The sequence below is a fragment of the Manis pentadactyla genome, chromosome 2, assembly GCF_030020395.1.
Source record: "Manis pentadactyla isolate mManPen7 chromosome 2, mManPen7.hap1, whole genome shotgun sequence".
Taxonomy (NCBI): Eukaryota; Metazoa; Chordata; class Mammalia; order Pholidota; family Manidae; genus Manis; species Manis pentadactyla.
In genome coordinates this window covers 60,226,041-60,239,412 of record NC_080020.1, presented here as the reverse complement: position 1 = coordinate 60,239,412, position 13,372 = coordinate 60,226,041, and the positions used below count along the sequence as shown (strand labels likewise).

Genomic DNA, 13,372 nt, shown 5'->3' with positions numbered 1-13,372 from the left:
TCTTGGAATTCCTTAAAATTTTTTATTAGATACTGAACCTTGTAAATTTCACCATCTTGTATTTTCTGGGGTATTTTTGTACCTTGATGATTATCCTTAACCTTACTTCTGGAAAGCAGCTAATTTACTTGGAAATGCTGATATCTTTTTATATTTTTTAAGGTAAATTTGATAGGCAGAGCTACAGCAGTGCTCAGTTTAGAGTTACAGTTAATTCTTGAACACCATGGGTTTGAACTGTACAGGTCCACTTACAAATGGATTTTTTTCTAATAATAATATCAGAAAAATTTTTGAAGATTTGTGACAATTTGAAAAAACACTTTATTTTCCCTAGCTTACTTTATTGTAAAAATATAATATATAATACATATAACATACAAAATATGTGTTAATTATTTATGTTATAATAACACTTCCAGTCAACTCCAGGCTATTAGTAGTTAAGTTTGGGGAGAGTCAAAAATTATATTCAGATTTTTTACTGCTCAGGGCAGTGTCGCAAACTCCCACCTTGTTCAAAGATCAACTGTAATTATTACCAATATTGAAGCAATATCCTTCTGTATACTTCATCCTCTGTAATTTTTTAGGTTTCCTAGTCTGACTATTGAGAACAGATCTTATTCCCGACCCTGTGTGAGTAGTGGGCCCTGTTTACTCTAATTCTTTTGTCAGCTTTGGACTTAGAAACTTTCCTCATGCTAATTAGTATTCTTCTGCATACTCGAGGGGGATTCTTTGGAGATAAATCCTCTGGTACACTATCCTGTGGATTCTATTGGTCTCTGGACTCTCAACTCAATCACCTCAACTCAGGGAGTCAGCCAGAAGGTCTGGTTCCCCCCCTACCTCCCCATGCCAGAATCTCCAAACTTCCTTAAGGCAGTAAGCTGGAGGACTTGCACGACTCATCTTGAGTGTTTCCCATCTCATGTACTCTCTTCACTGACTGATTCCTATGTCTTGAAACCCCATTGTTTTAATTTTTGTCAAATTTTTGGTAGGGAGAAATGTGTTATCTCATCTTGGCTGGAAGTAGAAGGTGAGACCAATTTCTAAATATAAATTTAGAATGAAATTAAAGGGTCTTACTTTATATTATTAATCATTTGAAAAAGTTGTTATATTTCAAAGTGATTTTTAGGATTAATATTTTTTACCTATAAACTACATATTTGAACAATTTTAGGGTTTCAGAATAACTGAGCATCTACAGAGAGTTATCATATAACTCTTCTTCCCCCTGCACACAGTTTCACCTATTTATTAATATGTTGCTTTAGTGTGGTACATTTTTCACAATTGATGACCAATGGCTTTACCTTTTCCCAAATGTCATATAGTTGGAATTGTATATTATGTAGTCTTTCATACTGGCTGCTTTCACTTAGTAACATACATTTAAGGTTTCTCTAGGTCTTTTGTGGTTTAAAAGTTCATTTATTTTTATCACTGTATAATATTTCATAAACAGATATAAAATAGTTTATCCAGTCACCTCTTTTGCATACATCAAAAGCTGCTGCCTAAGGGTCAGGCCTCTAGTTTAGCATACATTTATGGGCTGACTGCAATCTTCCTCAAGACCAGGGAAGCTAACAGACTTCACCTTTGCCTTCTCACTCAAGCCTGCTCCAAATTGCCAGTATCTCCCTGAAAGGAGCTTATACATAGGTTAGCGCACCCAGCTTTTACAGCTGCCACCCAAAGGATAGACCACTGGATTGCCTGGCTCTGATAGCCAACAGGCCTTGCCCTGACAAGCCCACAGGACTGTAACAAGCAATGAAACAACTATTAATGGGCACAGGAACACATGCCTGCAGCTGTACACCTAGGCCCAGCACACAGAGAGAAGGCAAAAAAGCTTATCTCCCAGTTTCTCCCTGGAAAGGTCTAACCTGCATGCTTACTCATCTACTGTCTGAGGGTCTGGCTTCCAATCAGCCTTCATGCAGGTATTGACCATGACCCCCTCCTTTGGAACACTGAAAGGTCTTGGGACACCCTCAACTGCCAGAAGTTACTTAATAAAAAGAAGGTGGCTTGGACAATCACAAAAGTTTGAGAGAAAATCAAGAGTTCAGGCCTTGCTGAACAATAAGGTTCATCTAGTTATTATTGTTATAGGTAAGGTTATAGTTACAGGTGAGGTTCATCTAGTTAATAAAGTTATTAAAAATATAAGAATTTATTAATGGATACACAGGGTAAAAAGATGTAAACTGTGACATCAAAAACATAAAATGTTGGGGTAGAGAAAAAACAGCTTTAGTATATGTTCAAGGTTAAGTTGTTACCAGCTTAAAATAGACTGTTATAAATATAAGATGTTTTATGTAAGCCTCATGGTAACCACAAAGTAAAAACCTATAGTAGATACACTAAAGATAAAGAAAAGGGAATCTAAGCATACCATCAAAAAAAAATCATTAAATCCCAAAGGAAGAGAGCAAGAGAAGAGAAACATAAGAACTACAAAAGAGCCAGAAAACAATAAAGTGGCAACAGGTACATACCTATCAATAATTACTTTAATGTAAATGGACTAATTCTTCAATCAAAAGACATAGAGTGGCTAAATGGATTAAAAAATAAGACCTATCTTTATCCTGGATACAAGAGATTTACTTCAGCTATAAAACCCCACATAGACTGAAAGTGAGGGAATGGAAAAAGATATTACATATAAATGGAAACCTAAAGAAAACTGGGATAAGCTGTATTTATATCAGACAAGATAGATTTTAAAACAAAAACTGTAATAAGAGACAAATGTCATTTTATATGAAAAAGAATTAATTCAACTAGAGAATACTTGTAAATATTTATGTATCCAACACAGGAGCATCTAAATATGTAAAGCAAATATTAATAGGCCTAAAAGAGAGAAACAAACAGCAATGTAATAATAGTGGCGGACTTGGAAGGATATCATACATCTTTTCCAACCACAATGGTATGAAACTAGAAATCAATTACAAGAAGAAAACTGGAAAATACAAAAATACACAGAGATTAAACAACATGCTACTGAACAACCAATGGATCAAAGACATCAAAAGAGAAATCACCCAATACCCTGAGATAAATGAAAACAGAAATATCACATAGCAAAACCTATAGATGCTGCAAAAGCAATTCTAAGAGAGAAGTTCCTAGTGATACATGTCTACATTAAGAAAAAAGAAAGACCTCGAATGAATAATATAACTTTACAATCTCAAGGACTAGAAAAGAACAAACTTAGCCCAAAATTAAAAGGGAGGAAATAACAAATGTCAGACAGAAAGAAATGAAATGGAGACTGATAACACAACAGCAAATATTAATGAAACAGAGTCAGGTTTTTTAAAGATAAACAAACCTTTAGCTGAACTTGCCAAGAAAAAAGAAAGGACTTACACAAATGAAATTATAAATGAAACAGGAGACATTACAACTGATACAACACAAGTACAAAGGCATCAAAGAGACTACTATAAAGAATTATATGCCAAAAAACTGTTCTTCCTTGCTTTCTTGCCCTCTTGCTTCATCTCCCCACCCCCCTCTTTTTGCCTTCTCTGGTTTTGAGTATTCTATGAGATTTCATTTTCTCTCACCTGCTACTGCAGCAAATATATTTTTTTAAAATGTTTTAGTGCTTTCACTAGAATTTCCAATATACATTTAAAAGTAATTTAAGTCTTTCAAATAACATTATACTACTTCATTGATTGCACAGTTTCCTTATAACACTGTTCCCAATTCACTGTCCTCTTTTATAAGATTTCTGTCACTCATTTCACTATCCTCAAACTATAATCACTGAACACCTTATCAACATTATTTTCAACAAAATTACCTATTACACCAATTAAAAATTTTTTAAATGAACTGATATTTTATCATTTTTCACTCTCTAATGCTTTTTCTTTATATGAACCCAAAATTGACTCACATTTATTTTTCTTTTTTCTGAAGACCTTCTTTAAACATTTATTGCAAAGCAGATTTACTGATGACATTTTCCCTATTTTTTGTTTGTCTGAGAATATCACTATTTACCTTTCAATTCTGAAGGACAGTTTCATTGTATATAACATTCTAGGTTGATGGAGACTTTTTCCAACCCTTTAAATATTTCATTCTACTCTTCTCTTGCTTACATAGAGAAAAGTCTGTTGTGAAGTGTCCTTAATCTTCTATAGGTAAGATTTTACTTATTCTGGCTTCTTTCAAGATTTTTTATTTTTTATTTCTGCAGTTTGAATATGATATGCCTAGGTGCCAAGGGGTGTGTGTGTGTGTGTGTGTGTGTGTGTATTTGTATTTTTGCTTCTTGTTCTCAGAACTTTCTGGATATGTGGGTTGGTGTCTGTCATTAATTTTGGAGAAAGCTCAGTCATTATTACTTCACTTATTTCTTCTGTTACTTTCTTCTCCTTCCATTTGTTTCCATTACACATTTGATACATTTTGTAATGTCTGCACAGGTCTTGGATATTCTATTCCAGTATTCTTCCATTCTTTTTTATCTTTGTTTTTCAATTTGAGAAGCTTCTATTGATATATTTTCACAGTCATTGATGCTGATAAGCCCATGAAAAAAGGACTCATTTCTCTTAAAGTTTTTGCTTTCTAGGATTCACTTTTTTTTTTTTTCTTAGAGTTTCCACTCCTTTGCTTACATTACCTATCTTTTCCTTCATGTTTTCTACCTTTTCCATTACAATCCTTAGCAAATTTATCACTATGATTTTATGTTTCCAGTGTAATCACTCTAAAGCCTCTGCCATATCTGAGTCTATTTCTGAGGATTACTTTGTGGGTTTTTTTGCTTGCTTCTTAGAATATCTTGTAATTTTTTTGTTGAAAGCCAGACATCGTATCTCAGCTAACAGGAAACTGAGGCATTTAGTGTGATGTTTTATGTTCATCTGTGTTACTCTGTGTATAAAGTTTGTTGTGGCTGTGTCAGAGACCTCAGTTTTCTGTGGTATCCTCATTTTCTTTGGGTTTCCACAAAAACTCTTCCTTAAAGAGTATGTCTGCTGCTCTTTAGTTGTGATTCTCAGTAACTAAACTAGATATCTGTTGATGTGGTGGTAGGTTATTGTGTAGGGGAAGCAATTTATAATCTAATGATTAAACCTTGGACTTTATAGGGTGTTTTTAAGTGGGCCTGAGTCTCTAGGCTGTGGCCTTCAGTAAGTTTTTTAGTTTCTTTTTTCTAATTCCTTATGTAAGACAGGAAGGTTAAAGTATGGTTGACTTGTCTAATTGACCTTCCTTTCAAAAGTTTGGTTAAGGAACCTCTGGCAAAGTAGTTTCCCTATAGAGCAAGCATTTATCACAGAGAGCAGATTTCTCTGGGGCATATTGCAAAATGGTTATTTTCCTTTCCCCTGACTAAAACACAAGAGGAATTTTCTCTCAACTTCACTGTGAAAGGCCGGTGGCACCTGTAAGAGTCACGTAAGTGTGTGGGATCCCTGCAGGACCCAGCTCCCAGGAGTACTAACTCTCAAGTTAGTCCATGCTGTACCTCCAGCAATTAGTCAATTACTGTTTAATGTTTAGCTCCAGTGGCTTCTGCTTTGCTAAACTGCGATTCTATTTGCCTCTCTCTTCAGTTTGGGAGGTAACAGTTTACCCTGTGATTGCAAGTCTCTGACGAATCTAAGTCACTGGTTTTTAATTTAAACTCTTTTCTTGTTGTGAGGCCAGGAGTGATGATTTACAAGCTCTTTACATATCAGAGTAGAAACTAGAAGTCCTACTGTTTGTTACTGTTTTTTACAAACCTTACTAATATAAAACCATTTTTAGCTTGCAGACCATAAAAAACAGGTGGCAGTATATATATACATATATGTGTATGTATACACACTTACACTATATACATGCCTAAACCATATACATATACTTACATTTCTACTTAAAGTTGATATTTTAGCACTCCATTTAAAATGTACAAGTCTTATAACCATTCAATCTTTTTACCCTCCCCCTTTAAATTAGTTGTCATATGTATTATACTTACATTCTTTGAAAACCACACGAGATAATGTAATTTTTGCTTTCTATAGTTATATATATTTTAAGCTTAAAATAAAAAATTAGTCTATCTACTTATATATTTATCACTTCTTTTACTCTTTCTTTATCCTTAAAGTTTCCAGTTTTCCTCTAGTAACATTTCACTTCAGACTGAAGAGAAACTTTATAGTTTCTTTTAGAGCTAACAACAAATCTTATTAGTTATCTTTCACCTGAGAATATCTTTACTTCATTTGCATTCTTGAAGGATATTTCCACTAGATAATGAATTATGAATTAACAGTTCTTTTCTTTCAGGACTCTAAAGACAATGCTCTACTGTTCTCTGAACCCATGATTTCTGATGAGAAATTCAGAGTCATTTGCATTATTGTTCCAATAATACTATTTTACCATTCTTACTTGATAATGTCAATATCTGTATCCTGTGTGGTTCTATTCTATTGCCTGTTTTGTGTCATAAGTTTTGACCATGTTGTTGGCTTGCTTGGTAATTTTTTTAATGCAAGACCTTTGCCTAAGCCACTTTACAGATCTGTATATTATTTTCCTTTCACAGTGTTTGGTCCATCTGTCTGCTCCTAGATAGACTGCTGGCTGACCACATTTATCCAATTAGAAACCAAGTTAACTACTGGCTAGATTATAGGACTCTAGAAAGGCCTTCACTCCTAGGCCTTAGACTTTTTTTATAGAGACACCAATTGAGAACATGTGGTGTTCACCATGGTTTGTCTCCCAGCATATTCTAAGCTCAAACTCTTCTCCATAGAATATCACAATACTGCTGACATTTTTCTTGGCTTTTTATAAGATTTTTGCTTGATTTCAGCCTCTTTACTTCACAATTCAACAAATGTATTGAGTAGAACTCAACAGTGTTTTCTCATTGTTCTCTCTCATATCTTACCCAGCTCCATGTCCTAATTTTTGTCTCTTTAGGCTCATAGGTCTATCAAAAATGTGTGCTGGTTTCTTGTAATTTTACTAGGTGCTTTTTGCCCAGATCCTTTGCCCAAACTCTCAGCTTCTTGCCAATGTCCAGAATTGTCCAAGTTCAGAAGGTTGCTTCTCCTCTCAGGGGTATGCCTTTCTCCAGGATTTTGGCCTTTACATTCTTAGTGCTCTAAACAACTCTCTGATGCCTTTAAACAAATCTTGTAAACTTTATTCAGTTTTTCTAGTTGTTCTCAGAGGGATCAATTGGTTATAAGCTACTACATTGTAGCTAGAAGTGGAAATTTTATTTTACTTTGAGTTCTGTTCCCCTGTATTTAACATCAATCTCTGCCCATTTCTTTCAGTTTTTGCTTGTTTAGCTCAAAGGAAACATTATTCATGCATACTTTCAGATATACTTCAGTTCCATTCTTTGATGTCCATAAAAAGGCAGACATATGAATTTGGGAACAACAGGTAAGGCTTTGTATAAACAGTACTGTCTCCTAGTTGCTACCCACTTTAGTACAGAATTCTACTTCTGGGTTCTGAATCATTTCAGTGTATTTTTTCTTTAGTACTTTATGGATGCATACACAGTGACAGCACAATCTATCATGTTTCTGCCCTTAATATGAAAGGTGAAACTATGCTTTACATTTCTTTTACATGCCCAGTAATTGCAAGAATGGTGTGAGTATATAAGGGTCACTGGATAAATTGTTATTAATTAAAGGATAAATAAGTTGTTGGGTTCAGTTAAAAATATAATATATAAAATTATATTTACCTGCCATAATCTTCATTGATTCCAGCAAATGGTACTGGATTACAGTGCACAAAGATTGTAAGTGCAAGCAGTAGAAGTGCAACAACAGATGTAACCATTATAAATCTCATAAGGTTTTTACAAGACATTTCTAACTTCGAAATAATGACACCTCCCAGAAGCTGGCCAATTGCACCTCCTGGAATTAAAACAAGTCCTAAAGAAAGAAGGAAGAGGAAAAAACAGTTAAACAAATAATCAGCTAAACACAGTACAGAAAAATTCATTCACTGATACAATCCCCTCTGCTTTAAGTTTATAGCAAGCATAGATTTAAATAAAATGACAAGGAGAAAATTTAAAGATAAACCTCTCAGCAAACCTTATAATACAAATTCATAAGTGAGTTGAAGCTATAAGCCTACTGGACTTTAGAGCAGTGATGGTGAATTTTTGTTCCTATGTAGAAATGCCATCTGAGATAAACCCATAATTTAATCTGCTCAAAACAGAAGAGGAGAGCTGTCATACCGAGAGCTATTACTTGACAGTTGCCTAGATTGATGGTTACAGCAGAGGCATGACCACTGTGACAAGAGTTCACAAATGGAGATTCATTACCAAGAATTAAACCAAGTTGCCCATTGGTTCTAGGAATGGATGTGTAATATTAACAATTTCATAAAAACTAGGATTCCACAATAGGCATTATGAGGCATAGTTATCTTTTCAATCAAGCATAAGAGGTCAGAAAGAGGCAAGCACAAGGTGGAAATGGAAGGAAATAAGAAATATAATTAGAAAATCTTCAATCAGATGAAGGTAACAGTAAATTCATATGTTGATGTAATCTCCTTTGCTCCATACAGCAATGGTAGATTTAAGTAGGAATATACCAAGAAAATATAAGGGAAAAAAAACTTACTAACATCAGATTAAATTTGTATTATAGAAGTGTCTGTCAAAAACTTGTAATTTTAGAATGCTCAGAGAAAAATGATAGTTTTACTTCCATAAAAATAAAGAAAAAATAAAATAAGAGAAAGGAATGAAGTAAGAGCAACTGAATCAAAAAGAACAACAACAAAAAAACACCTGGGTATTTACAAATATAATTGTTAAAATTAAAAACCCAAATCCCAGAGTTAAGACATTTTAAAAGTTAGTTAATAAATTGGAGGAGAGCATTGTGTTTTCCATCCAGTGTGTAATTTTTTTAAAAAAGTGAAAGAAGAGTGACCAAAGTAAGCAGTTAAAAGACAGTAAGTACCATGGACAAATCTGATGGACACTACCTTAGCCAGATGATCAGGGGCAAACTCAAAAGTAGTAAGCCATGTTGACCGCATGTACCTTTGATAACATGTGATGAAAATGGCACTTTACCTCTGTGCTCCTCCTTCCAAAATCCATAACCTGTCTAACCATGATAAAAACATCAGACAATTCCCAATTAAGGGACATTCTAAAAAATGCCTGACCAGCACTTCTCAAAATGGTCAAAGTCACCAAAAACAAGGGGAAGTCTGAGAAGCTGTTGTACCCAAAAGGAGCCCTAAGGAGATATGACAACTAAGTATCATGTGGTATTCAGAATGAGATCCTGGAAAAGAAAAAGGACATTATGGAAAAACTAAGGATATCTAAATAAAATACTGACTTTAATTAGTAATAATGTATTAATACTGATTAATTAACCATAACAAATCTATCAGACTAATATAAGATGTTAACAAAAGAGGCAACTAGGTGTTCAGTATAAGAAAATTCTCTGTATTACTCCAATTTTTCTGTAAATCTAAAAGTATTCAAAAAATAACTTTTAGAAAAAATGTGAGTAGAATAAGAGGCTTCACAAAAGGTTTTACAGCAATTGTGAGAAATATAATGAAAGGAATATCAGAGAAACATTATCTGGAAAATTAGCTGAAAATGAGAAATTTCCATAATTAAAGAACGAGTTTTGGGAATAAAAGAACACTGCAACTACTGAGAAGGATTTAAAAATAAATAATTAAATCGATTTTTACACATAGAGAAATAAAGCAGGGAAATGTCATAAAGCAAAAATTGTAAAAGCTGCCAGAGAGCATGTTACTTGCAAAAGAATGATAATTACAGCCAGTTTCTTAAAAAGATAAGATTAATAACCTATATCAGACACACACACACACACACACACACACACACACACACACACACTCCTGAGGAGCAGGGGCAGAGAACTGTAAGTGACTTTAATTTTGAAATATGTAATTGGCAATTATATTTTACAAGCTTGTATTACATATGTTCCTAAACTCCAACAGTGATAGTGGAACACATAAATTGCTACCCAAATCTGTTTCCTCTTGCATGGTCCAACAGAAACAACATAAAAGGTAAGAATTGAGCAATACCTCAATTCAACTGACCTTATGTCCAGTGAAAAAGTTATCAAAGGCTTGAGATTTAAAGTAGATTAACCACCAATTGAATTTAGTTGTTGCTCCTGTATCTCTTGATATTCCAGACATTGTAATGTAACTAAATTTGTGGCAGAGACTAATGGCACTAAATATGCTACCTTGGACATTGACAAAGCCTTCTTTTGTATCCCATTAGCACCCAAAAACAAAGACCGATTCTCATTCATGTGGCAGAGCCATAAATATACATTTGCAGTATTCCCTAAATTCCTTTGTCATTGACTATAAGGGGGTAGATTAGGATTTATTATGAGTACCACTACTCTCTGATGTCCAAAGCTTTCACTGATGGCTTGATATTCAGTTGGCCAGAGGCTCAGAAACTTAAGACTCAAAAGCTCTGACTTTGATGTCACCATATCTTCATCAGCAATCATGAGTGATAAAGACCAACAATATCCAGAAGACAGCTCATCAAGTTTTTGGGAGGCTGTGCTGTCAGATTCACAGTGTTCAATCCTTGTGGCAGTTAAGGAAAACTTGTTCTCCTTTCCCCTCAACCAAAAGGCAGCCTAGCATCGCTTTGGACTATAAGTGATGAAGACAGTATATAACTCACTTGAGCATTCTACTTTAGAGGGTTTTTAATATCAGCTAATTCACAGTGAGTATAATCTACAGACCTACATGGAAGCTAATCAGCAACCTATGGCATATTTCCTACTCTGAGGTACCACAAACTTAATGACCCACTTGAGTTACAAGTCTCCATGACTGATGATTTTGTGTCCTGGTGCTTCTGAAAAAAGGAGATGGCCTCCAGTCAGAAGCATCCCTTGGGGTATAGGACTTATTGACTCCCTGAAACGACTATGTTTGGAAAACAACGAACTGCTTAGTTGCTACTGGACTTTCATCAAAACTGAAGCCCTGACCCATGAAAGCTTTGTGACTCCATGGACTGATATTCTCATTTTGGGATGAATCAAATCACACTCACAACTAACTATCTGACAAGTCTTGTCAACCAACGTGGTATATTCAAGCCACAGAGATGATCATAAGAGATCTTCAAGTCTTTAAGGAAACATGACCAGATTACAGAGCCCTCAGAAGACTATGGAAATCTCTCTTAGTTACTCAGGAGAGCTTTCCCAGAGGGATTGCTGACACATTACTTTTATCCACCATGAGGGCAGTTATCTCTACAATAAGAGTAATCCAATAAGAAAAGGTGGTATGTAATGTGTCCTTGACTTTAGTTGAAATAATCAACGACACCACCTCATCCCTGGAAAGTACTCTGGTCAGCCTCAGTAACTGATCAGCTTTGCTATGGATGACAGATTTGCCCAAAATTTTGTCCTTGTAGGCCAAGGTACAAGATACACAATTGTTAATAGTTTTTTTTAATACCTGGATTAATACCTCAGGCTAAGTGGAAAGGTCAATACAGAAACAAGAAGAAAGCCATCTTTTTCTAAGGTAGACCCTGAGGGCCCAGGGATTTGCTTAGCTGGCCGGGTCCAGGGCCTTGACAGCATGGATGGGTAGGAGAATACTGCAGGTTCATTATCCTGATGCTTGGAGTCTTGCTGATATTAGCCTTAATTAAATAAGACATGAAATAAATTGAACGTATTTAGTCCCAATCTGTGTTGATTTGGTTAATCACACTAGCAAACAATGTGGTATACTCATGGAAAAATTTGTCTTTATGGCCCTTGAAACTGTGTCATATTTTTAGATTTTGGACTACTTGCAGTCTGACAATGGTGTTCCCTCTATCATAAAATATACTCAATAATAGGCTGATAGTCAATGTCTTTACACTTTTAAAAATTTGTTTTTTATTTGGCTCACAAATTTTATGTTCCTTCTTTCTGTCCTTTATTTTTAATCAATTATTAATTTAAGTATTGATCAATTACTTCATCATCATTAATCAATTTCCTCATTATTAATAAATTTCTAATCAATTTTAAAAATTGATTATTAATTTTATTTATAATATTATTTATTTCAAAACAATATCTGCTTTTACCATTCTTTTACTGGTTAACCTAAAAGTTATAGTGTGCATCTTTGACTTTTTACAGCATAAAATAAATGATTACACTTATCACTTTCCTGTTAATGCCTGGACCTTAAAACTTTTTATACCATTTGTGACCTCTTTTGAAAAGCCAATTCTCAATAACTAATTAAATTAAAGATGCACACAGTAATAATTCCCCATCAGTGTCTAAACCTAGATCAACTTTACAAATGTGCAAAAGGAGATATGCACAAGCCTATTTGTTACTGCACTGTTTGGAAAAGTTAAAAAGTTAGAGGAAACTTCATATCCATTAATATGATAATGGATAAATAAACTCTGGCATAGTCATAAAACAGAATTCCATATCACAGTTAAAATCCATTAAATAAGTCAAGATCAATGTGCATCTGATTAACATGATTTCAGATGAAAATAACAAAAGAGTTTGTACAAAACTATATTTTAATTTTAGAAATAGGCCTAATATATAAGCAGTAAAAATACAGAAATTTATAGGAAGGATGTACTCTAATTTTAGAAGAGTGGTTACCAAAAACCTATAATAGATACAAAAAAAAAAGAGAAGGAAATATAACCATAACACAAAAGAAAGTCATAAAGCACAAGAAAAAAGAACAACAGAGGAAGAAAGGATCAGAGAAGAATGATAAAACAACTAAGAAATATTGAACAAAATGGAAATAAGTAGATATCTATCAATAATTACTTTAATGTAAATGGACTAAATGCTCTAATCAAAAGATACAGGGTGACTGAATAGATTAAAAAAACAAGACGCATCTGTTTCCTGCCTACAAGATTCACTTTAGACCTAAAGATTGGATACACAGACTAGAACTGAAGCGATGAAGAAAGACTCCATACAAATAGGAATGAAAAAAAAGGCTGATGTAGCATAGACTTTAAAACGAAAATTCTAACCAGAGACAAAAGAGGACATTATATAAAGATTAAGGACTCAGTACAGAAAAGCTGTAACAATTATAAATATCTATGTACCCAACAGAGAAGCACCTAAATATATAAAGCAAATATTAACAGACATCAAGGGAGAAACTGACAGCAATACAATAATAGTAGGAGACTTTAACACCCCACTTATATCAATGGATAGATCATCCAGAAAAAGAATCAACAGGGAACTGG

At 34.1% G+C, this 13,372-nt stretch overlaps 1 protein-coding gene across 1 annotated transcript in view; it reads right to left on the bottom strand.

The window, feature by feature from the left end:
* The window catches only part of SLCO6A1 (solute carrier organic anion transporter family member 6A1), a 266,388-nt gene that overhangs the window by 46,318 nt on the left and 206,698 nt on the right, over nucleotides 1-13,372 (bottom strand). Inside the window, 1 exon segment of the mRNA XM_057497503.1 lies at nucleotides 7,778-7,973. Coding sequence (XP_057353486.1) covers nucleotides 7,778-7,973 — 196 coding nt within the window.